The sequence below is a fragment of the Sus scrofa genome, chromosome 9, assembly GCF_000003025.6.
Source record: "Sus scrofa isolate TJ Tabasco breed Duroc chromosome 9, Sscrofa11.1, whole genome shotgun sequence".
In the NCBI taxonomy this organism is placed as follows: domain Eukaryota; kingdom Metazoa; phylum Chordata; class Mammalia; order Artiodactyla; family Suidae; genus Sus; species Sus scrofa.
In genome coordinates, this window is record NC_010451.4 from 127225977 (window position 1) to 127251784 (window position 25808).

General features: G+C 37.8%; 1 protein-coding gene across 3 annotated transcripts in view; it reads left to right on the forward strand.

The window, feature by feature from the left end:
- HMCN1 (hemicentin 1) overlaps positions 1-25808 on the forward strand; it is a 492489-nt gene that overhangs the window by 375769 nt on the left and 90912 nt on the right. For all 3 annotated transcript variants that reach the window (XM_021102638.1, XM_021102639.1, XM_021102640.1), the window contains 11 exons: positions 77-208; positions 811-960; positions 3293-3452; positions 5810-5934; positions 6164-6347; positions 7100-7197; positions 8617-8895; positions 15735-15931; positions 17624-17705; positions 19306-19442; positions 24781-24922. In XM_021102638.1, the coding sequence (XP_020958297.1) occupies positions 77-208; positions 811-960; positions 3293-3452; positions 5810-5934; positions 6164-6347; positions 7100-7197; positions 8617-8895; positions 15735-15931; positions 17624-17705; positions 19306-19442; positions 24781-24922 (1686 nt within the window). The remainder of the gene's footprint in view (positions 1-76; positions 209-810; positions 961-3292; positions 3453-5809; positions 5935-6163; positions 6348-7099; positions 7198-8616; positions 8896-15734; positions 15932-17623; positions 17706-19305; positions 19443-24780; positions 24923-25808) is intronic.

A 25808-nucleotide genomic window follows, 5' to 3' on the forward strand; every position in this document is an offset into this window, starting at 1 on the left:
CCCAGATATACAAATGAAAGAAAGTGTCCTGAATTAGCTTAATGAGGACGCATGATTCTCTTCTGTCTTTTTACAGTGCTACCCAGTATTGAAGGGCCTGAAAAAGAAGTCATTGTGGAGACAGTCAGCAATCCTGTGACTTTAACATGTGACGCCACTGGAATCCCCCCTCCCACGATATCATGGTTAAAGAATCACAAACCCATAGGTAAGGTGGATGCACAATTTTTTTTTTTTTTTCTTTTTGGTCTTTCTAGGGCCACACCCTTGGCATATGGAGGGTCCCAGGCTAGGGGTCTCATCGGAGCTGTAGCCGCCGGCCTACACCACAGCCACAGCAATGCGGGATCTGAGCCGCATCTGCGTCCTACACCACAGCTCACGGCAACGCTGGATCCTTAACTCACTGATCGAGGCCAGGGGTCAAACCTGCAACCTCATGGTTCCTAGTCAGATTCGTTTCCGCTGTGCCATGACAACGGGAACTTTGATGTGCATTTTTTTATTTTCTCTCTCTCTTAATTCGCTAGATTAATAAACTATCACATTTTCAGTATTACACTCATAGCTGTGTTGAGTTCAGAAAGCCTAATGTACTGTCATATAAACTGGCAGAATAGACTCATAAAATGATTCTTTACTTTACAGAGATTTTTCTCTTTTCCTAAAAAGGCTCTCATTTAAAATAAAAGTACAGAAGGAGAGTGTTTAAGAAATACCTTTATCAGATGACATAAGACATTTTGTGAATGGTAAAGATGTTAAGATAAAAGTTTTTCATGCTTTGTTTTGCTTTGTTCCTACATCTAGAAAATTCTGACTCCCTTGAAGTTCATATTTTGTCTGGAGGTAGCAAACTCCAAATTGCTCGGTCTCAGCATTCAGATAGTGGAAATTATACATGTATTGCTTCAAATATGGAGGGGAAAGCACAGAAAACTTACATTCTTTCAATTCAAGGTATGTGGGGTATACTTTGATCTGTCTTTAGTTTCTTTATTACATTGTATCTATGATAATTGATTCAAAATATCTATTTGCATGTTTTGGATATTTTATTTCTTTTCCAGTTTATTGACATATACCTGATATAAAAAATTGTATATGTTAAGAATGGACAGCATAATGATTTGACTTATAAAATATCTTTAGATAAAAAATATACTGCCAATTTTGTCATACATTTACCAGTAGGGAGTATTTTCATGAAAATGGACATAAATGTGGAGAACAGAATAGTAGAAATTTCTAAATCTCTTTTCGTGTTTCCTGAAATGCTTACCTTCCTATAGTATACGTTCTATTGAATTACTTGTTTATTTAAAAGCAGCGTAACTTATTCGGAGGCTAAGCCTATAGGTCTCTTCTTGTTTATATAGTTAATTAAGGTTGTATTCATGAAGAGATTAACTGCATTCTAATTACTGGTCAAGCATTGAGTAAATTTAATTAATCATGAAACTTATACTATTTAGGGGTAAGAATAGGAGCATTGATTCTTCCAAGAGATATTTAATTGGCATCTACTATGTTCAGTATAGAATTGAGCACTATAAGGAAAACTTGGATCCATCTTTTTGATTTTCAGCAAACCTTTGGGTATTGCTAGTGTTCTGAGTATTAGGTTTTGGCCTAATGTTTACATTGAAATGGAAGTCTGACTTAGAACTAAGTTGAAATGCTTGCCTTTTCCAATTTTATTACAGTTATACTGTGAAAAGATTCTCTCATAAGTTATAAATTCAGTTGTGAATATATATTACCTACCTGTTGTGTGCTCAGCTAAAGCTAACTCCAAAAAAAATTGAAAAATTTCCCCAGTTTTAATGAGATGTAATTGACATAAAACTATGTCTAAGGTATGCAGTGTAATGATTTGATAAATACTGCAAGATGATCACAATAAGATTAGTTAAAATGCACCACCTAAAAAATGAAATTAAAGTTAGGATACGTTTATGAGTATTAGTGGTTTCTCCTGTTGGTGATGCTCTAAGATTTTAGAAGCAAAAGGGAAAAACTGCTATTCAGAGGATAAGTGTCAGAAATTACATGTTTAATGCACTAATAATATATGCCAATCATGGAGTATGCATTAAGACTAAACATTTTGCCAGACTTTTTATCTATGTTATTATGTTTTAGGATTAGAAACAGTGTATGCAGTTTCTAGGCATAGGGCCTAGTTTGTGCTTTTCCTTTATTAAACACTTGTTATAGATGTCTCATTAACATTCTTATTAATTCAACATCTAAAATTCTACAAACTTGGTGTAATTATTATCATCTCCTGGATGACTAAAAGGAGATTTGGAGAGATTATGCAGTGGTGTGTTGATAAGAGTTGACTCTGCAGACAAAAAGATCTTGATCTGTCACCAATAATTTGTCAGTTTCTATAGTGCAAGTATTTCTGCAGTGGCCCATTTCAAGCTACCAGTGTGATGGCACTGACCATGGAGTAGGAAAGATAGGCAAAACTGGCCCTTGCAAGCTGGCATGAGCTGTCTCTAGCAATCTACTGTAATTATTTAGAAGAAGAATTCAAATGTGTTTCTGTGTGATATAATTGTCCCTATTTTTATTACACATTATTTCTCAAATGAATCATTACAGTGTAAAAGAAAGATAGCTAGAAAAAGGGAACAGAAATAAACAACAGATAATAAGCCTATCTGTTGTTCAGAATGAATAATACTTAAATTGTATCACAGGAGTTTCTCCTGTGGCTCAGCGGTTAAGGATCCATGAGGATGCCGGTTTGATCCCTAGCCTCGCTTTTTGGGTTAAGGTGCACCTGGGATCCCACGTTGCTGTGGCTCTGGCATAGGCTGGAGGCTACAGCTGCAATTTGACCCCTAGCCTGGGAACCTCCATGTGCCATGGGTGCGGCCCTAAAAAGACAAAAAAAAAAGTGTCATAGAGAAAGAAATAACCAACTTAGATACTTTTTTCAGAGCTTAATGTCAAAAGAGATTCTCCTATATTAATTCCAAGCTATCTATTGAGGATTTAATCTAAGAGTGATTCCATTTAGCCTAGAAGGGTGCCAATGAGTAGATTCGTCACTAGCCTCCATGGCCAAATGATGATATTAACTTGCAAATGTAACCGGAATATTGAAGCGATTCACCAACCTATTCCTCAATTTGAAAGTAATTTATGGTGATAACAAGAGTTTGATCTTGAACCACTGTCTAGGAAGAATATGAGATAGAAATGGCATATGATTCTGTTGTATGCACTAGAATTTATATCCTTGTAAATGAAAGTCTTAATTGTTTCTCCAAAGTTCCTCCAAATGTTGCCGGTGCTGACATGCCCAGTGAGGTCAGTGTCCTTCTGGGGGAAAACGTTGAGCTCATCTGCAATGCAAACGGTATCCCCACCCCTCTTATTCAGTGGCTTAGAGACGGAAAGCCCATAACCAACAGGGAAACAGAAAGAATCTGGTATGTGTTCAAAGAAATCTTTGCGTCGTTAATTGTAATGTCTTCTACAATGCTTTATGCTTCAAATTTCACAGGAATAATAGCAAATTCAGTCTCTTTGGAACTTGGCAATCATTGTTTTCAGAAAGAAAAAAGAGAAAATTTTGGAGAGTTGGCACAGAAATTCTCCTTGGAGAATCACTCAGCACTATTTGTGTGTGTGTCTGTGGTCCTTATCTATCAATTCTGTGTTAGAAAATCTCTTCACATACTCGTTCCTCCAAATGTCAGTTAACTGGTATAGATTTTATTCCTCTCATTTCAGAATGTTTATACCAAATGCTTATACCAGAGTCCACATCATAAAATAATTAGTTCTTCTTTCCTGCTAATAATCAAACCAATTTCATCCTACAAAAATTCATTAGTCATGTCTTAGATATAATTTTGTGTCCTGAAATTACCAAACCACCAGATATGCCAGAGTGCCTAGGTTCTTTGAGAAAAGATATTCTTATAACCTGGCTCATCCCTTATAGCGATTTGTCCAAATCCCGTTTTCACCTTTTACCCATGCCATAAACCACATGGAAATGGAGTGATAATATGGTAAGGGCTTCCTGCTACTTTCAACAACAAATGCCTTTGGAAGGACAATCCAGAATTCTACACTCTTCTAGATTACTTCATCACAAGACCCCATTATATGTATGTACTAGAGTAATTGTAATTACTTGAAGAAGCATGTGCACATAAGCAGGCATTAATTAATTATATTGCAAACTTTATTATTTTGAATAAATATTTGAAACTTAAGGGTTTGTAATATATTTTCTAGTCAATGAATTGAATATACCAAATTTAAAGAATAATAAATAAATATTATTTTCTTTGAAGTCATTTTAGGTTAAAATTTAAATGTTTGTCCCCTTTACAAGATTAATTAAATTGCCAAGTAATGTTTTAGTTTGGAGATACCTTTTAAGTTTTATTTCTCTGATGTGGACATTTCTGAGTAGTTAACCAATATTTAATGAATTTGATTAAATCAGCTGCTATCAACCCTATTCCAAACCACGTACTAGACTTGAGACCTCAAGATCTTCTATAAGATGTTTGTACCAAGGAATTTAAGAGTTGTTACTCATCCTCTTACACTAAGATCCTGAGTATACTTATATCCACTTTATTAACTATTTGTTCCCAGTTCCACAATATATATAGGTTTATAAGTAGGCCAATTTCTCAATCAGATAAAGTGCTTTTTCTAAAGTCAACTTACCACTTACAACTTGCTCTTTCATTTATCTATATGGTTAAACTTATGGAAATTTAAAATTCATATTTTGAAAAAAAATAGACCCATATAATAAAATTGCAGTTCTCAATAATTATATTTAATAACATGATATAGTAGAAATGGAGTATTTCTTTTGACACTCGGAGAATCTAATTACTGTTGTAGGAATAACCATAGATAGCAATGCAACCGCTTTAAAAACACAGGAAATTTTATTTGATGATTAATGGTATGTAAAGAGAATCAGTACTGCTATAATCTTAGATGTCACTGGTAATCTAATTATATAGTTATCATTCACTATTACGTAATTCAAAGGAAAAGCTTTAACAGTTTTTTAAATTATTTTTATTTTTTCCATTTTAGCTGGTTTACCATGTTCCTTCAATTTTCTACTCTACAGCAAGATGACCCAGTCACATATATACCTTCTTTTTCTCACATTATCATGCTCCATCATAAGTGACTAGATACAGCTCCCAGTGCTATACAGCAGGATCTCATTGCTTATCAATTTGTGGAAGAATGTTTGCAAAATGTACCCATACATAATGCTAAGTTGCTGTCACTGCTTAAATAAGTTACCCTATTCTTGTCCTTTTAATTAACAATATTCCTAAGTTGTTTATAGCTAGATTTTTTTTTTGCTTTAATCTCATTATAATATTCTTCAGTTTTTATGCCAGAATTTTTATAATTTTCACTTAATTCAAACCTCACATTGATAACTAAAGCAAAACATTCTATCTCGGAAAAAAAACATCTTTTGCATGATTTGTTGAGAAAAGTTCCTAACTTGATTTTGTTCATTTCCTTTTTTTCTCCTAAGGAGTCAGTGGATATAGGAGACTCATTACTCTAAAAGTTTACTCAGTTGCCTGAAATCCCCATCAGATTCCCTAGCTTTGACTTCTGCAGGCTTCCACGTACTTAGTGAAAAAGATTTGAACTGCTACATCCAAGATGAAGACGCATTTTAGGGTGGTATTTAAAAAACAAAACAGTAATCTAGAGTGAGTTTTCCAGAAATAGCTCCGTATAAATGATCTCAGTGTCTCTGTTATGATCATTTTTATAGGGTGACTGCAGATGGCAGCACATTAAACATTTACGGAGCTCTCCCATCTGACATGGGGAAATATACATGTGTTGCTACTAATCCTGCTGGAGAAGAAGACCGAATTTTTAACTTAAATGTCTATGGTAAATATCAAATTTCACCCTCTTTTGCCTATGCTACCTTAGGAATCTATCAGAAGAAATGAAGGTCCAGCAGTAGGTGTCTGAAGCATTAAGTTCTAAAATCTGATGTCCTTGCTGTTTCCTTTAAGGATACAAAGTAGAAATATGGGCAAATGTGATTGAAATGATCTGAACTAGTAATACGCCCCACCCTCTTCTCTTTCTCTCACTCATTTTCTGCATGACATAGTTCCACCTGCAATTAGGGGTAATAAAGAAGAAGCAGAGACACTTACTGCTTTGGTGGATACTTCAGTAAATATTGAATGCAGAGCCACAGGGATGCCTCCACCACAGATAAACTGGCTGAAGAATGGACTTCCTCTGCCTCTCTCTTCCCATATCCGGTTGCTGTCTGGTGGGCAGGTTATCAGGTCAGCTCCTATTGGGTGTGATTTGTTAGACTAACTTACTGTGATGGTAGACTTTTGCTTCATCTAAACAGGTTTTTTTTAATGTTTTTTCCTAAGTTTTTATTATCATTTGTTTCCCTTTCAGCAATTTTTTAGAAGAGGGAGGATAGCAAATGTAAAATTGAAATGGTTTATTGTTCTTCTTTAAATGTTCATGTTTTGATACATTTATATAAAGTAGGTCTTTCATAGGCAGATGTATCTATCGTATATATTTTCAAGAACTATTTTATTTTTTATCTTGTTACAATTTAATAGCACAATATTTTACTTCTTTTTTATCATCACAATTTCTTTTATTAGAAGTTAGCCTAGTATAATTAATATAAAAATTATTAAGTGGCTATATCCGTGTACCTTTATTTCTAGAAGGAACTCTATTTTAGCTAAAACTTTATATGGCCAAATGTTAGGATGATGCTTACAATAATGTAATTTTCATGTTAGCATCATTCTCCATTAATATAGATTTGAAAAATATTCACCTCTCAAAGTGTGTTATGTTTTCAGGGGTTTACTCTCAGTGTCCAATCAATTTTGTCAAATAAATTGCATTTGAGGCCTCTATATTTTGTGATGGATGGTTATAGGCTTCATAACTAAAACTTCTCAAAATAAATCACCTTCCATAATCTATATATAATCACAACTATTGTATTTGTATATTTTGAATAGGATCAAGTTATAAAGTGTTGGGTCAAATTGTTTTTCAGGATTGTGAGAGCTCAGGTGTCTGATGTTGCTGTGTACACTTGTGTGGCCTCCAACAGAGCTGGGGTGGATAATAAACATTATAGTCTTCAAGTTTTTGGTATGTCACTAGAGATGACCCTAGTACTATATCATGTGTCCAGTATTAAAGAGCAGACTTAATTTAAATATTGATGTAGCAGGAAGGATTGGTAAAATACGATCTTGCTAACTAGGGTAGAATGGATTTTCTCCCAAGGGATCCATATATATTGGGGCATGGAATTCCTGTTGTGTCTTAGTGGAAATGAGTCAGACTAGCACCCATGAAGATGCATGTTCAATCCCTGGCCTCGCTCTGTGGGTGAAGGATCCAGGGTTGCCATGAGCTCTGTGATATAGGTCACAGACACGGCTCAGATCTGACATTGCTGTGACTGTGGTGTAGGCCAGTGGCTAAGCTCTGATTCGACCCCTAGCCTGGGAACCTTCATATGCCACAGGAGTGGCCCTAAAAAGCAAAAAAAAAAAAAAAAAAAAAAACCATATATTGGGGCCATACTATCAAAATACTTCTTTAATCTGGAATTTTGCATTAAATGAAATCTGAACTCTTAAAATAGCATTTTTCATTCCAGATGCAAACCAGTCTTCAAACGAAGAGGAAGTTAAGACTGTTTTCTAATAATCTTGGTTTCTCATTGAGAATATTTAAAATGGCGGGATTTCCTACTGTGGCTCAGTAGAAGCGAACCCCTACTAGTATCCATGAGGATGCGGGCTCTATCTCTGACCTCACTCAGTGGGTTAAGGATCAGGTGTTGACACGAGCTGTGGTGTAGGTCACAAATTGATCCCGCGTTGCTGTGGCTGTGGAGTAAGCCATAGGCCAGCAGCTGCAGCTCCAATTTGACCCCTAGCCCAGGAACTTCCATATACCACAGGTGGCCCTGAAAAGCAAGATAGATATATATGTATACATATATGAATGGATATATGTGTATATATCAAATATCTCTGTATGTGTAGCTAGAGATAAAACTCAAAACATTCCACTTCTGAATTATTAAGGTTTCCTAGACAATAGTTCACAATCCCCAAGAACATCTCGGAACAATTAGGTAACTATTTGCTGTAGCCTACAAATGATTTATGTTGGATTATATAAAATTTACTCTGGAACTTTTTATTTATTCAACATAAAGTAGTTGGAAATAAACTTCTGGAATAATATACATTATAATACATTAAACAGAAAAAACTAAGATGTTAAAAAAAGGACCAAAATTTAAAACACATTTAATTGTGTATGCTATACAAGTCCTGAGGTCTTATTTCTCATATTTTGGAAGGTTAATAATTAGCTTGCATAACACGTGTTTAATAATAAAATCATCAATTCATTATATGCTATTTTAATTCCGTATTTTTATAGATCATGGAAACTATAGAACTAATTGAACCATTTCAATTCTTTCATGTAAATTGATCTCAAGTTATAATAGGTATATACATTTTACCTGTTTTGTTTTCTATATAGTGCCACCAAATCTGGACAATGGGATGGGAATAGAGGAAATCACAGTTGTCAAGGGTAGTTCCACCTCCATGACATGCTTTACTGATGGAACCCCAACTCCCAGGATGTCCTGGTTTAGAGACGGCCAGCCTCTGGGACTTGGTGCCCATCTGTCAGTAAGCACTCAAGGGATGATCCTTCAGCTCATCAAAGCAGAAACTGAAGACTCGGGAAGGTATACCTGTGTGGCCTCAAATGAAGCTGGAGAAGTCAGCAAACACTTTCTCCTGAAGGTCCTAGGTAGGTAAACGTTCAGTAATTGGGAAATAAGTGATAATAAAGATAATGAGTAAGTATAATTCTACAAATCATTTGCTATGGGACAAAGCTTATAAAAACTTCATTGTATTTCATATTTCTGTTTTGTAATTCACCTATGTTTACTTTTACTGAAGCATGTTCAATTATTGTTTCTTATGTCTGTAAAAGGATAAATGATCCTAATTGTAAAACATTATTCATTGACGAAGTTATACATGCAACCAATTGAAAAGTTGCTTTTTAACTTTTTCCAAGAACTTTAATCATATCTGATGATAGAAATTTAGTGGAAAAGCATAATATTTATATACTATTATGTTATTCCAAATAGTCTTTAAATGATTTAATTTGAAGATTATAGTTGTAATGGTCATTTCACATAGTCTAATTCTGTTTACTCCTTTGTGCATGAAAATAAACATTTTTATGTGTATTCCAATGTTCTGCCTGCCAGCAAATAATATAAAGAGAAAACATATCTTTTCCTTGAAGTCAAAAATTTTGACTTTGGAAAAGAAACGAAAGTGAATGAAATGAACTGTTTTAAAAATAAGTAATTTTTTTGGAGTTTTTTCACTGTGACTGAGGTAAAACCTCAGGCTTCTTACATTTTTTTTTTTTCTAACACAATGCACCCCACAAGGAAAAATAAGAATTTGGGCAAGAGTCTAGCCAAATGTTTTCAGGATGCGCTATAATCTTTCAGGTAGTACCTGTTATAGTTTTAATCATTTGTATAACCTTAGAGGTTTGTTTCATCTTTAGCTAAACTCTATGGCAAGCAGAACCTGTTTTTACTTACTGCTGTATTCTCAGGGCTTAGCATGATATTGGACACATAGTACTTATCTATTACCTTGAACTGAGTGGAATTAGGTACTTAGCAGCTGGATTAAAATGAGTTTTCACTGTAGCAGAAAATAGAATATCTAAATAAGCAACGAGAAATACTGTGGTGCAGATAAGTGTTCCATAGAATGAAAGGTGGTAGTGGAGACACTATTCCAGAGAATATTTAGAGACCACAGGGAGAAGAAAGTGTGTGTTTGTGAGGAAGGGTAGAATAACACATTATTCTGGATTAATTCCCAGAAATACGAGGAATACTGGGGAATGCCATAAATGTCATCTTGTATGTTCGTTATTCACATATTAATTCGTGATTATTGACTATATATCATGTGTCAGGCATGTTTCTAGTCATCATGTACCAAATAAGTATTGAGCAACTGCTATGTGGCATATGGTATGAGAGCTGCTTAAATACATCATTGAATCAGATGTGGTCTCCGACCTCAAGTTCCTAGATTGGAGGGGAACACAGTTATTGAACAATCGCTTTTGACTGTGAAGAGGATATATGGTTAAAATAACATGGTGTGGTGTGGGGAGGTTCAAAGAAGATCCCCTCAAGAACAAAGCTAACCCTTAAAGAGTAGGACTGTAGAGATGCGTGAAGAGATGCCCACATCTTTCGCCGAGAAGTGGTAGAGCTTGAGTTGTCCGTCTCATCTCTACTCACTGAAACTGAGTGTGATAGGAAAAGTAGAAGGAGATGAGGCTAGAAATATACCTGGGCAGAAGCCATACTGTGAAGAGCCTCAGAGAATTTGGACCTACTTAAGAAAGCAGTAGAAGAAGCTTAGGCAGGAATATGTTGGAGTCAACATTTCACTCCCCCCAAATCCCTCTGAGGACAAAGTGTTGCCGAAATAGCAGCTGCCTCTAGACATCGATGCCAAACAGAAATGCAGAGAAAGAGTTGGAAGAAACAGAAAAAGTAGCTTTAATTGACAAGCAAAGAGAGGACACAGCAGGCTAGTGCCTTAACGACTGTGCCTCCCGTGGAGGGGGTAGTGAGGAGTCATGATGTTCAAGGAGCAGGGCGTGATCAGCTTGTAGACCGCTTCCTGATTCGTTGGTGGTGAGGTCACGAGAAATAAGATCATCAACCTTCTGGCTCCAACTGGTCTGGGGTCTCCGTGCTTGTGGGCAGCATACGGTTAATTTCTTCCACGGGGGGATGGGTTTCAACGCCTGCAAAACAGCTCCAAGGACATGGCTTAGAATATTATCTGTAGTCCTTGAGGAAGAACCAAAGGTCATTGACTTTGTCCAATGGCTAAACAAACTATTGTTATTTTGTCTTGCTTGACTGTTTTCCTTTTTCTCTGTATTCTCTCACTTCTCTGATTAAATTGATTCTTTGACTGTCGTTTTTCTATAGACCAAAAGTCAGGCGGAGGACATGCGAGAGGGTCTGTTTTGGGAAGGCACCATAGGGTCCTGCTCAGTTACAAGAGTGGATAATGGATTGAAGAGTCAGTTATACTCACAGAGACCTGGAAACACAGGAGCCTCGTGTAGCATGTGGCAGTCAGCAAAGAGAGAAGGAACACTTGTCGGGGAATTCAATAACAGGAGCGGAATTACAGCCCGTTGCCTTTCTGGATGTTGAAAACAAAAGGGAAAAACAACAATGATGTTGTTAGAGTCACTTACAAAGAAAGCCTTCCCACCTGCAGGGTTTATAAGGATATTTTCCTAAAACAGATTTGAAAACTGGCTCAACAGAAAGATGAGCAGATGTAGCATTTCAGCATCTGTTGAAAGCGAATTCCATTAAAACCTGAAAAACGGTTGACTCAGATTTGTGCTATACTAGGAATGTGAATATAAATGTCCAATTGGGGGAAACTGCTATTTTCAACTTAATTCTACCCAGCTGGAGGGAGGTGTCATGGTGTATTAGTGGTTCTGAAAAGTTCACTGTGGCAAAAATATTAAAAACAGGGGAGGAAATCATGAAAAATGAGGCTAAGGGGAGGGGGTTGACAGGGTTCAGGCTATGAAAGGATTTTGACCACATTAAGAATTTGGGGTTTTGTCTTAGCACAACGGGAAACTATTAAAAATTCTAATAAGTGCAATGCCATGAGTAGAGTTGCAGTTTGAAAAGACCACTCTGGAGTTCCTGCTGTGGCGCAAAGGGATCAGCGGTGTCTCTGCAGCAGCTGGCTCAGCGCAGTGGGTTAAGGATCCAGCGTTGTCACAGCTGTGGAGTAGGTTTCAACTCCTGTTCCGGGAATTCCATATGCCATGGGAGTTTCTTGGCCAAAAAAAAAAAGGCAAGCAAAGGAAAAGAAAAAGAAAGAAAAGACCACTCTGACTGCAAAGTGGAGAGCTTCTTGGAATGGCTTCTGAATGACAGCATGTTATTAGGAGCTGTGTTTGGCGGTGAATAACAGTGTCTAAACCTGGCCGCTTAAACAAAGAACTCGTGTTTTTCTCGCTGCATGAGATGTCTGGAGGTGGGCAGTAGTTGCGTTGGTCCAGCAGTTCAGATCTTTAAAGTTCTCTAGGCCTTCACATCATGGTCAGTCTGTGCTTATGCATTGTATGCTCACTCCCAGCATCCCTAGAGGTGACAGTAGAGCCAGAAAAATAGGAAGGGCAAAGAATTTCCCCATTCAGGATTTTCTTAGAATCCCTACAAAACTCCCTCCCCTTACATCCCATTGGTCAGAATCTTCACACGCCACTCCATCAACTGTCTATTAAGGAGGCTGTGGAATGTAGTTTTTAGCATATTGACAGCCCTAAAAAAGTTGGGGTCTGTTAATATGAAAGAAACAAGTAAACAACACTAGGTAGGCACCTATATCCCGTAATGAGATATTGGCCCAAGTAAATAGTATTGTAGCTCAGATTAATGGTGGAGGTGAGAGGAAAAGGTATATTCTAGAAATAACTGCAAGTAAAAGTATTAAGAATTGGTTGTGGATTTGGACATACAAGAGTGATGAGAAGAAGATAGCAAGGATGACTCCCAGATTCTGGCTGATGTGACGGAACAACTTGTAAGTTCATTACGTACATGCAGGGAATGCTAGAAAAGGAGCAGGTGTTGGGGAATGAGGTAACATGTTGACTACATGTTGAGTTTGAGGTTGTTTTCAAACAACCCACTGAAGATGTTTATCTGGTAATTGGATCTATGGATCTGGAGCCCAGAAGAGAGATCTAAGCTAGAAATAGACGTTTTGGAGTCATCAGAGTACAGACCGTTCCTATTCTGCCCAAAGTACACAAAGACACATGGACAAGACGCAGAGTTTGCAGTCTTTTTACACATAAAAGAGCTCATGACTGGGGTTCGAACCACTGGGAACGTGTCACTGTCTCTGTTGTTGCTGTTGTTATTTTAAATCTACTTCTATAAGCTTTTGAGAATTAAGGCCATGTTTCATTAATCTTTGTATCCACAGTGACTAACACATAGTAAATTATGAAAAAGTGAGAGAACTACAGAATCGACGATAGTCAAACAGAGAATCAGATAAATGCTTTTGAGTAATACAACAATATGCTATGGAAATTAAAAGGGATAGAAATTTTATAGCTTGTTAAGAGAATGAAGAAGGGATTTACGGTTTTTACAAATGAACTTAATTATATTAAAGTGACCTTGATACGACCTGAGCATACTCAGTTAGGGGATGGGGCTATTGTTCCAGTAGAAGGAACAGCATTAATAAAGTCATAGAACAAGAAAGGACTGGACTTGTTGAGGGAGAGAAGCAGTCTAATTAAAGTTGAGTTTACATAAAATTATGTTAAATTAGATAACGTTATCAAAATAGACGGAAGCTGCATTGTGGATGCCTTGGAAACCATGGTGAGGAGTTTTTAATTTAATTCAGTTAACAACTTGGAGACACTGACCTCTTTTAAGCAAGAAGTCTTAGATCGATCTGTAATGCACTTAAGAAAAGCTATTTTGGAGTTCTCATTGTGGCTCAGCAGTAACGAACCCAGCTAGTATCCATGAGGATGTGGGTTGGATCCCTAGCCTCGCTTAGTGGGTTAAGAATCCAGCATTGCTGTGAGCTGTGGTGTAGGCTGCAGACACGGCTCAGATCTGGTGTTGCTTTGGCTGTAGTGTAGGCTGGCAGCTGCAGCTCCAATTAGACCCCTAGCCTTGGAACTCCCATATGCCACAGGTATGCAAAAAAAAAATGTTATTTTGACAATAATACATAATAAGGTAGATGAAAGTGAAAAAGCGATCATGTGGGTCAATAATTTAGTGACTCTGACTTCTAGATTATAATGTGTAAAGGAGCACAGATTTAATATATTATCATTTTCCGTCTAGGAAAATGACCATACGGACAAATTTTTAGGAGGCAAATTTTAATAATAACATCAAGAGATCTAGTTGACTTAGTAGTAGTAATAGCTTTGTTAAAACCTTTCATTATTGAATAAAACAGATTCAGAAAACCAAAAGAAATGTATAATTTATAGATTATCTCACTGAATCCTCATAATTCTATTAGTTAAATAATAGCACTGTACTTACTATAACCTCTAACCTAATAATAATTGTTGGAGCCAGGATTCAAATTCAGGATGTTGGAGAGTTCCCGCTGTGGCACAACGGGTTACAAACCTGACTGGTATCCATGAGCATGTGGGTTCGATTCCTGACTCTCCTCAGTAGATTAACGATCTGGCATTGCTGTGAGCTGTGGTGTAGATCACAGATGTGGCTTGAATCCCAAGTTGCTATGGTTGTGGCACAGGCCGTCTGCTGCAGCTCCAATTCGATGCCTAGCCTAGAAACTTTCATATGCCACAAGTACAGCCCCAAAAAGAAAAAAAAAAGAAAAAGAAAAAATTTCATGCTATTTTGTTCCAGATGTATTGTGAACCTCTGTTCTAAACTATGTGCCTGATATAAAACACACACACACACACACACACACAAAACTAATCTTTGGAGCTGTCCAATAGCTATTTTGGCTGCCTTGTGAAATAGCTGGAAATACTCATAGAAAATGTGAATGATCATTGTAAGGAAATCTGTTTTAAAGTGATTCCTAAACTTAAGAATATTTGGACAAAGAAACTGTAATGTTTCCTCCAAGTGTTTAGATTCTTTAACATCCTCTGAGAAAGGTAATTTAGGAGTATAAATAACACAAAAGGAAATTATTTCTGCCCAGACATAACAAATGTGTTTTATGCAGAAATAGACTCCAAATGTAACTGCTTTTTTTTTTCTGCTTGGTCATTGTTTCCTATTAAAGTTCTGCAGGGAGGAGTTCCCACTGTGGTGCAGCGGAAACGAATCCGACTAGGAATCATGAGGTTGCGGGTTCAATCCCTGGCCTCACTCATTGGGTTAAGGATCCAGGTTGCTGTGAGCTGTGGTATAGGTCGCAGTCGTGGCTCAGATCCAGCGTTGCTGTGGCTCTGGCATAGGCCAGCAGCAACAGCTCTGATTTAACCCCTAGCCTGGGAACCTCCATATGCCACGGGTGCGGCCGTAAAACGACAAAAGACCAAAAAAAAAAAAAAAAAAAAAAATCTGCAGGGAAAAGATCATAGCAAAATTCCATAGCATTTGCCCATTGCTTTTGTAGTAACAATAGATATGTAAGAGGTACAAAACAGTACTGTGTTTAAGTGGCTCTCTTGAAAACATAGTGCAAAATGGGTTTAGTTTTTATTGTCTTCAAATTTTCACAGTTAAGTAAGACTGCCCTAAGAATCTGAGTCCCAAATGCTGAGCTATGATTACCGTCAGTGGTTTGCCACGTACTTCTTGATCTATTACCGACATGACCCATCCCTTTTATAGTAGTGCCAGTGACAAATGATAATAGCATCTAGGAATTATCATTTTGTTACTTTGTTCTAATAAATTTATATGATGTGAATATATATTTGATTTGAATTTTAAGGTTTTTTTAATCTGTCGTACGTTATCCAACAGCAAGTTTACGTTGTTTTGAATTCCTTTTTCATAGAACCACCTCATATCAATGGGTCTGAAGAACCTATGGAGCTAACAGTAATTGTTAATAATCCACTTGAATTTACCTGCATTGCTTCTGGAATCCCTGCTCCTAAAATTACCTGGATGAAAGATGGACGGCCCCTTCCACAGATGGATCAGGTGCAAACGCTTGGAGGAGGAGAGGTTTTTCGAATATCTAGTGCTCAGGTAAGTTCAGGGTTCATACAGGTTTTTCTTCTAGGTTACTAATCTTAACATACTACTCAAATTTTTTCAAAGGAGTTTTTGCAGCCCATCAAAATTTTTTCATAGGAGTTCCATCGTGGCTCAGTGGAAATGAATCTGACTAGTATCCATGAGGACGCAGGTTCGAGCCCTGGCCTCCCTCAGTGGGTTAAGGATCTGGTGTTGCCATGAGCTGCGATGTAGGTTGCAGACATGGCTCAGATCTGGCATTGCTGTGGTGGCACAGGCCAGAAGTTACAGCTCAGATACCACCCCTGGCCTGGGAACCACCACATGCCATGGGTGTGGCCCTAAAAAGACTAAAAAAAGAAAAAATTTTTTTCAAGACCTATGAAGTCAGTTTTGAATGTAAAAATTTTTAAATTCCCGATATTCTAGGACTATTCAGTTCATAGAATAAAACGGAATTTTTCTGCTTTTCCAAAATACGTATTTTGACAATAGTAAGATCAGCTGTTTTCCAGGGTATACCTTATACATACATAAGCACGGACTGTGTCTACATAGTGTCAAATGTTACTGAAGGCTGATACTTCTAATAGAAGCTATGCATGGGAATTGTTAACGAAATGTTCCTGGCTTTAGTCGGAACATTATAGATTTTGCAGTCAGCCTGTCCTGCTTACAGCCAAACTACATATTATATCTCTTTTGTTTCACCATGCATATTAAAGGTATATTGAAAATGTGGTATTAATTGGGAGTTCCCGCTGTGGCACAGTGGAAAGGAGTCCAACTGGTATCCATGAGGAGGTGAATTCAATTACTGGCCTTGTTCAGTAGGTCCAGGTTCCAGCATTGCCGTGAGCTGTGGCATAAGTCACAGACGCAGCTCAGATCCTATGTTGCTATAGCACAGGCTGGCAGCTGCAGCTCCAATTCAGTTGCAGCTCCAATTCGACCCCTATCCTGGGAACATCCATATGCCACAGGTGCAGCCCTTAAAAGAAAAAAAAAAAAAAAGTGGTATTAATGTGCTTTATTTAAATTACTTGAGGAGTTCCCATCAACTGTGAGGTTGCAGGTTTGATCCTGGGCCTTGCTCGGTGGGTTAAGGACCCGGCGTTGCCGTGAGCACTGGTGTAGGCTGGCAGCTGTAGCTTCAGTTGGACTTGTAGCCTGGGAACCTCCATATGCTGCGAGTGCGGCCCTAAAAAAAAAAGTAAAAAAATAAAAAATAAATTACCTGATATTTTATTTACTTGTTTGGTTGGTTGTTTAGTTGGTTAATGTATTATATTTTCTTCAGGAAAACTCCAATAGAACTTCTCTGTCTACAATGTAAATACAAAAATACTAACTTCTCCAATAAATACTGAGTCGTATCTAGTCTGTCATGTATGGCGCTGGGTCCTATATATATCTGCCTTTCTGAGATCATTAATGTACCTAACAATGCAAACATTCTAAGGTCAAATATTGAAACCCTGTTAAATCCATGGCAAATACATAGATTTACATGTAACAGAGATGCCAAGCCATGCTCAGTGTCAGAATGCTAATCGGACACATATTAAAACAGTTGATTAAATTTTAATTATTATGCTATCTTAGTGTGCTTTGTGTGAGACTTTAATATTTATTCTAATGGATAGTCTTATGAACAAAACCAGCACGTTAACATCATGTAATTGATTTATTCAAATTTTATAGGTGGAAGATACAGGAAGATATACCTGTCTGGCCTCCAGTCCTGCAGGAGATGATGATAAAGAATATTTAGTGAGAGTTCATGGTAAAGTTGGCAGAATGCAGTCCGTTATACACTAATACCTAATTAGAAGCCATAATGTTTGGAACATAGGGCAGCTATATAGCACATAGTAAAGATATGCTTATTAGGAAATACGTATTTTGCAAATCTGATTTTATATTTGATCAAGGGCTTTTGGGGAATAGTTTAATGGATTTTTGAGTTACTTGTTTTATTCCTGCACAAATAATTTATATTCAGTAATTTTTAAATAATAGAATATAAATTAGGATAAAAGGGAAAATAAAAATCATTCATAATCTGGACACACAAAGACCTTTCACATAAAAATACTGTCACAGAAATGTGATCATGCAGCATATATTATTTAATTTTTTTTTCACTTGATGGTATGATGGACATACTTTCATGTCAAAAATATATTTTTATAACATTACTTTTTAGTGATTGCATGATGTCTCATTTTAGGAATATGTCCTTATTTATCTAATACATTTCTTATTTCTGGATATTTAGGCCCTTTCTACATTTTCACCCATATAAGCCACACTGTCACAGATATCTTTGTACATACCTGTTGGCCTAGTCCTTTAACTATATATATATTGCTTTCGTAAATTACTGTAAGTACACAGTACACTTGCTTGATTGTGTATGCATGTGCCCGTATGTGCATGCACATGTGTGTGTGTGTGTGTGTGTGTGTGTGTGTGTGTGTGTATGCACACTTAAGGCCAAATGTCTCCTAGAAAAGGTGGGCTAATTAGACCATGGCCAACACGGTTTTGACACAGAAACAGGAATTACTCTTCATGGAGAGAGACATTTAAAAAACATAAGAGAGGATCTTTATCTCCCCATGGCCTAAAGGACTAGACAGTGCAAACCTTAGGGCTGGTATAATGTAGGAGGGTTCCCTTGCCCCCACTAGTCCTACACGGAAATTAGACCTGCCATTAATTGACATGTACATTGTGTATATGAGTCACATTAAAAAGATACATTTTTAAATTATAGAACATCTGAGTTACAATATTAGTTTCAGGTATACACCACACTGATTCAGTATTTTTATAAATTATACTCCATCTAAAGTTATACTATATTGACTCTTTTCCCATTGCCGTACACTATATCCTTGTAGCTTCTTATTTTATATACAGTAGTTTGTACCTCTTAATCCCGTACCCTATTTTGCCCCTCCCCCTTTCTGCATATAAAGAAAAATGTATGCATTTCTGTATATTATGTTGGACAGACCCTAATTTAGTAGTTTTAAAATATGATGTTCAGAGAAAATTAGTACCAAGTGTGGACCTGGACAGGGAATCCCTTCTTTTGTGCCTTAGTTTCTTTCCCTGTTCAGTGGTGATAAAATGTGGTTATATTACTTATCCTATCATTCATGTGGCCATTGGAAGATTTTCATTACTTAATGTATGTGAAAATACCAAGCAAGGTAAAAAAAATTTACTACTTGTAATCATTGCACTATAAATTGAGTAATGTTTTAAGTTTGTGCTTACTATACAGCAGAAACAACATTTACTAAGCACCTAAGATGTTCCAGATTATTTTACATCTTGTTAAAAGTCTTTGGTGTATTTGTTCTCACCCCCAGTACCCCCTAATATCGCTGGAACTGATGAGTCCCAGGATTTCACTGTGTTACGGAATAGGCAAGTGACCCTGGAATGCAAATCTGATGCAGTGCCTCCACCTGTAATTACTTGGCTTAAAAATGGAGAACGGTTACAGGTAAATCTTGCTTAAGTTCCACAAATTCATTCTGAGAAAAAAAAATCAAGTGAAAGCGTCCTTGCTAGGTAGACAAAAACCAAACAACATCAGATCACTAGTTACTCAACATTGTAGGGGTGGGCACAGAGTCCGTTCGTCAGCCTTCTTTGCTCAGCTTTTGCTGGGGTAGTTAGTAGCTAGTTATGACTCAAAAGACAGGTATTTTGATTCAGACACTCTGTAAATTGGCTCAGGTTGTATCTCCTGGAGTTTGTGGGTTGAAACACTCAGCTGTGTCTTTACCTGAGGGAGAAGAAATCATCAGAGTCTGAACGGCATTGACCTTTCCTGCCAAGCTCCTAGGGCAAACATGTTACCGACCCTCCCTGGTTTCTATTTGGACCCCAAGGATCTTTGCACCACCAGGAGTCTAGGACTGGAATCCTAGAACACAGTTACTGGCTCTCTAAAGGTTCCCATGCTCAGGTGATACCTGTCTGTTGTCGTAGAGTGTCCCAGATAAGGATCCTCAGTAGCCTTTTAGGGTTCGCTCAAAGCCTTGACTTTGAATGCCTATGTGTCCTTATCCTAGTAGTTCCTTTTTTTCTCCTTTGTTCTTCCTCATCCTGTTAGTATACCCTATTGTGCTATACTCTGCCTAAAGGAAACTGTGTCCCTAGTACCTAATGCACTCAGCCTTCTCCCATCCCCAAACATAGAAAGACTGGATTCTGAGAGTTACTTATATGTTAAATCATCATGCATATCATTTAACAGTCACATGCCTCAGCTTCTCTATATATTGTGTGCCTACTATAATACCAGCCACTATGATTGCTGCTGAGAATAGTCTTGATCCTCAAAAAGCTCATAGACTATTTGAAAATATATAGAATTTAATCAAAGATTATAAAATTGGACTTCCCGTGTGGCTCACAACATAACTACTTGGCGTTGCTTCTACAGTGGCTGCAGCTCTACCCCTATCCTGGGAACTTGCATATGCTGCAGGTGTGGCCCCTTATTTAAAAAAAAAGATTAGGAGTTCCTGTCGTGGCGCAGTGGTTAACGAATCCGACTAGGAACCATGAGGTTGCAGGTTCGGTCCCTGCCCTTGCTCAGTGGGTTAACGATCCGGCGTTGCCGTGAGCTGTGGTGTAGGTCGCAGACGCGGCTCGGATCCCGCGTTGCTGTGGCTCTGGCATAGGCCAGAGGCTACAGCTCCGATTCAACCCCTAGCCTGGGAACCTCCATATGCCGCGGGAGCGGCCCAAGAAATAGCAACAACAGCAACAACAACAACAACAACAGACAAAAAGACAAAAGACACACACACACACACACACACACACAAAATAAATAAATAAAAAATAAAAATAAAAAAAAGATTATAAAATTAGGGATTTCCCTTGTGGCAGAGCAGGTTAAGGATCTGGCATTGTCATTGCAGCAGCTTGGGTCACTGCTGTGGCTCAGGTTTGATCCCTAGCCCAGGAATTTCCACATGCCATACATGGTCCCCCAAAAAAGATCAGAAAATGGATACTACTAATAAATTATATGTTAGTGGTATATATAGAATTTGATGGAAACAGAGAGGAGAAGCAGGTAGCCCAGACTGAAGGGTAAAGAATAGCCCAGAGAAGCCTCTTGGAAAAGATGAGTTCTTTGGGTAGATGCTGGGTGAAAAAGAAGAGAATGCCAAACACAGGTGTCGGCATGTACAGAGCCATAGGTGTCGGCATGTACACAGCCTCCCAGGAAAAGGAATGCCGCTGTCCGAGGGACTGCAAGTAGCTTGGTATGGCTGAAGCCGACCTTGACTAAAATCCTTTGATGATTCTCCATAGATGTCAGGGTTCAGGTTAAACCGCCCAGCTTAGCTCCCAAAGCCCTTCATGGCGCTGACTTCTCCTCTGTAGTCTTGTCTCCCATATGTGCATTTCAGGGTAGACCTTTAGGTGTTCAGATGGGGACTGAGTGAATATTGATGATGGGGAAATTCAGGCTAATCTCCGATACGACCAAATGATGTCAGTACAGGCACAAGGTTAATTGGATAGTTATGGGGAAAAAAAAAAAAAAAAGATGAGTTCCGTCTTAGGTGTTTTGCATTTGTATTACCTATACATTTTCCAAGTGGAGATTCTAAAGAGCACTAAGAATATAGGTCCATAGTTCATCAAAAAAATCTTTGATGGTCCTCAGTGATATAACGTGTTTGTCGAAGGCACAGATTTGTATGAGGTCCACCAAAAGCACACGGTATGAGAAGACCTATAAACAAGAAAAAAGCCTAAGGCAACACCGGCAATTAAAACGTGAGGGAGGTCCCATTGTGGTGCAGCAGCGGAAACGAGTCCAACTACTAAACATGAGGATGCAGGTTCAATCCCTGGCCTCACTCAGTGGGTTAAGGATCTGACGTTGCTGTGAGCTGTGATGTAGGTCACGGACGTGGCTTGGATTGCACATTACTGTGGCTGTGGCATAGGCCGGCAGCTGTAGCTCCGATTCAGCCCCTAGCCTGGGAACTTCATATGCTGCACCACAGCCCTTAAAAAAAAAAAAAAAAAAAAAGGCAAAATAAAAAAATAAAGGTGAGCAAAGGAAGACGAGAAGAAGAATGGGACTGAGAAGAAGGACTCAGTAATGTATACATGTAAGGATAACCTGACCTCCTTGCTGTACAGTGGGAAAATAAAAAAATTATAAAAATGTAGTATAATAAAAAAAAAAAAAAGAAGGACTCAGAAAGACAGGATGAGGTGTAGGAGACATGGGTGTACTGAAAGCCAAGGAAGAGAGAGGGAGTGGTTAACAGAGTCTGTGTTAAGATACAAATTAAGTTGTGTCCATTGCTGTTGGCAATACATAGACGTGATTAAAGATCTGAACAATGGTTCTTCAATAGCGTGATCAAAACAAAAGACAGGTTATAGTTGTTGGGGGAGTTAAAAGAAGAGGATGTGGAAATAATTGTGGAAATAATTCTTTAAATATGAAAGAGATTTGTATTTACTGAAAAAGATTGAGTATATAGGAGAGAGGAGAAGCTTACAGGGTACAGAGTGTTGGGTGGGGAAGGAGTAGGACCGTGACAGGTAAAGAAATTAGCTTTGGGTAGAAGAGTTGACGTTTTTCTGCAGAGATGGGAAAACAGGAAGAAAGGTTTCATTTATATACAGAATGAGAGGGAAGAATTGCAGGCACCTGGCTTTGATTTTCTCAGTGGAGTAGAAAGCAGTGTCATCAGCTGAGAATGAGGTTTTCTCCGAAGAAAGAAATCAAATTTGAAAGAATTCACTGGCAGTAAATGGGACGAGAACAAGAGAAAACTGGAGACTTAGATGTTCATGGAAGAAAGACACTGTGAGAATCAACTCTGAAATCCTGCTATACCCATATGAAAATTAAAAGTAAAATATATTTTAGAGGAATTATATATGTTTAAGAAATCACTCATTTTTATTAGAAGTGGTAAAAAGTTTATCACTAATAGCTCCTATAGCAACAAAAGGCCTAGAGAAAATGTATGGACTTTAAAATAAATGCACCTGAACTGTTTATCTTAGTGTGAACAGCTTTTTTTCATTAGAAATATATATTTATTTGGGACAGAGCCCATATGCTAGAAAAATCTTATCTGGGCTCTTCCTGAAGTAGGCACACTTCCATTTAGGCACAACCAGAAAATATCTTTCTTTGATGCTATCTGGCATTTTTTTTTAAGTTTATGTACAATCCCCAATAGAACTTAATAGAGATTAGATTTCATTATATTTCAGTATTTCATCTCAATATACGTCTCTATGTTTTCATAATTCTTGGCCCCATGCCTGGACACAAAATAAATGCTTAGCAAATACTTATAGCTAAAATCATTTACTTAAAAAATTTTTCTTTTCTTTTCATAGCCACACCTGTAGCATATATAGGTTCCTGGGCCAGGGGTCTAATCAGAGCTGCAGCTCTGGCCTATGTCACACAGCCAGGGCAACACCAGATTCTAGCCACATCTGTGACCTTCGCTGCAGCTTGGGGCAGTGCCAGATCCTTAGCTCACTGAGCAAGGCCAGGGACTGAACGCACATCTTCTCAGAGACAATATCGAGTCCTTAACCCACAGAGCCACAGTGGGGACTCCCTATTATTTTTAAAATGGTACAGGATAATATGTTATTCAAAATTAATTCATTGGTCAGAGAACATTCAATTTTAACTGTCAGAATTCAAACTCAAAACAACCTAAACAGAAAAAAAATATTTATTAACCACAGTAATTGGTGGTGAATGTAAGCTGTAAGCATTACTGTATCCAGAGACTCTAATCACGTAGTCAAGCATCCATGTCCTTTCTCTGAATCTCAACTCTGCTTATGTCTCAGATTCAAAAGCAGGTTGTCAGAGTTCCTGTTGTGGCTCAACGGTTAACAAACCCAACTAACATCCATGAGAATGCAGGATCGATCCCTGGCCTCGCTCAGTGGGTTAAGGATCCGGCATTGCCATGAGCTGTGGTGTAGGTCACAGACGCAGCTCAGATCCCACGTTGCAATGACTGTGGTGTAGGTTGGTAGCTATAGCTCTGATTCGACCCTTAGCCTGGGAACCTCCACATGCCATGGGTGTGGCCCTAAAAAGACAGAAAAATTAAAAAGAAAAATGAGAAAAAGAAAAAAGTGATTTATCTAGAGGAAAAAAGAAAAAAAAGCAGGTTGTCCCTACCTGGTGATAAGACTGCCACCAGGCTTATGTCATCTGATTCCAGTAAAAATACCTCTTATTGCCCAACTGCTCCAGCAGTGTCCTGCGGGAATGTCTGACAGACCCAGATTGAGTCACCTCTCCATCCTGGAGTGGCTCTTTGTGGCCATGACCATAAAAAGCTGGAGACACTGACTATGCCTTTGCCTTAACTACACTCATAGAAGAAGTACTTTCCAAAGGGTTTTTTTGTTTGTTTTGCTTATTTAGGGCTGCTTCTGTGGCACATGCAAATTCCCAGGCTGGGGGTCAAATCAGAGCTACAGCTGCCGGTCTACACCACAGCCACAGCAATGTGGGATACGAGCTGTGCCTATGACCTACACCATAGCTCCCAGGAATGCCGGATCCTTAACCCACTGAGCAAGACCAGGGATTGAACCTGCATCCTCATGGATACTAGTTGGATTCGTTTCCGCTGCACCACAAGGGGAACTCCTCCAAAGGTTTTTAATAACAGGATAATGGTGGGGGGAGCAAAGATACTGGGAGGCAGGCACACTACACTTCACTGTTGTTACTTCTGATGATGTAAAGTAATATTTTATTTCCTGACATTTTAATGATAAATTTTGCTTGCTGAATCCAGGCAACACCTCGAGTAAGAATCCTTTCTGGAGGGAGATACTTGCAAATTAATAATGCAGATCTAGGTGATACAGCCAATTATACCTGTGTTGCCAGCAACATTGCAGGAAAGACGACAAGAGAATTTCTTCTCACTGTCAATGGTAAGAAAAACTAATCATTGTTTCACAGTTTAAAAATTTAGCCAAGGGCATTCAAAGAGATAACACTTCCGTTTTTTATGAGCGTACTAAATGAATCCTTGTGGGTATCGTATTTCTTTTGAAAAAGATAGCATGTGATTTTTGTACTGTAGCTATATTCAAACTAATTTGATTTCAAAAACTAAACGTCCATTACCCTGTCTTAGAGGATAATATATGTCCAATTATTATCAGCATATCCTGATGTTTTGCATCATGCAGATCAGAGCCATTGAGGAAGTTAATATGCTAAATCTCTGGATGACAAGTGGCCAATTATTTGGTCACCTTTATTGATGTTGATGTTTGAATATATATGCGCTAAACTGCCATAGGACTGTTATTTTCTCAAATATAAAAGCTAGACACTAAAATTTGCCAAGTTTCAGGAATATGATACAGATTTTTTTCCCCCAAATCACTCCCTTTGGAGTTTTAATATAGGAAACTTTATAAGATAGTGGATGACCCATACAGCTGATATCTCTAACACTAAAATTAAAATCCAAGTTTTCTATTCCCATATGAACTCAATGATTAATAAGATACATGCACTGAGACTTGATTAATCACAGATGTGCTTTGTTAAAACAGCCCACTTTCTGGTCTTTATTTAAAGTGAAGTTGTTCCAGTGTTAACATTCTCTAACCATTTTTTGGCCAAAGAGAAATAAGAAATATCATCTTTAATTTGCATCATACTAGAGCTGATTTTTATTCTATTCAAGCTTCTTTCAGAGAACGGCAGATTTCATACATTATATCAGGGACTTAAAATCCCATTTCTCCATCTACTCTTCATTTTTAAGTCAATTTTAAATCAAATCTTATCTTGAGTAAGATTTTA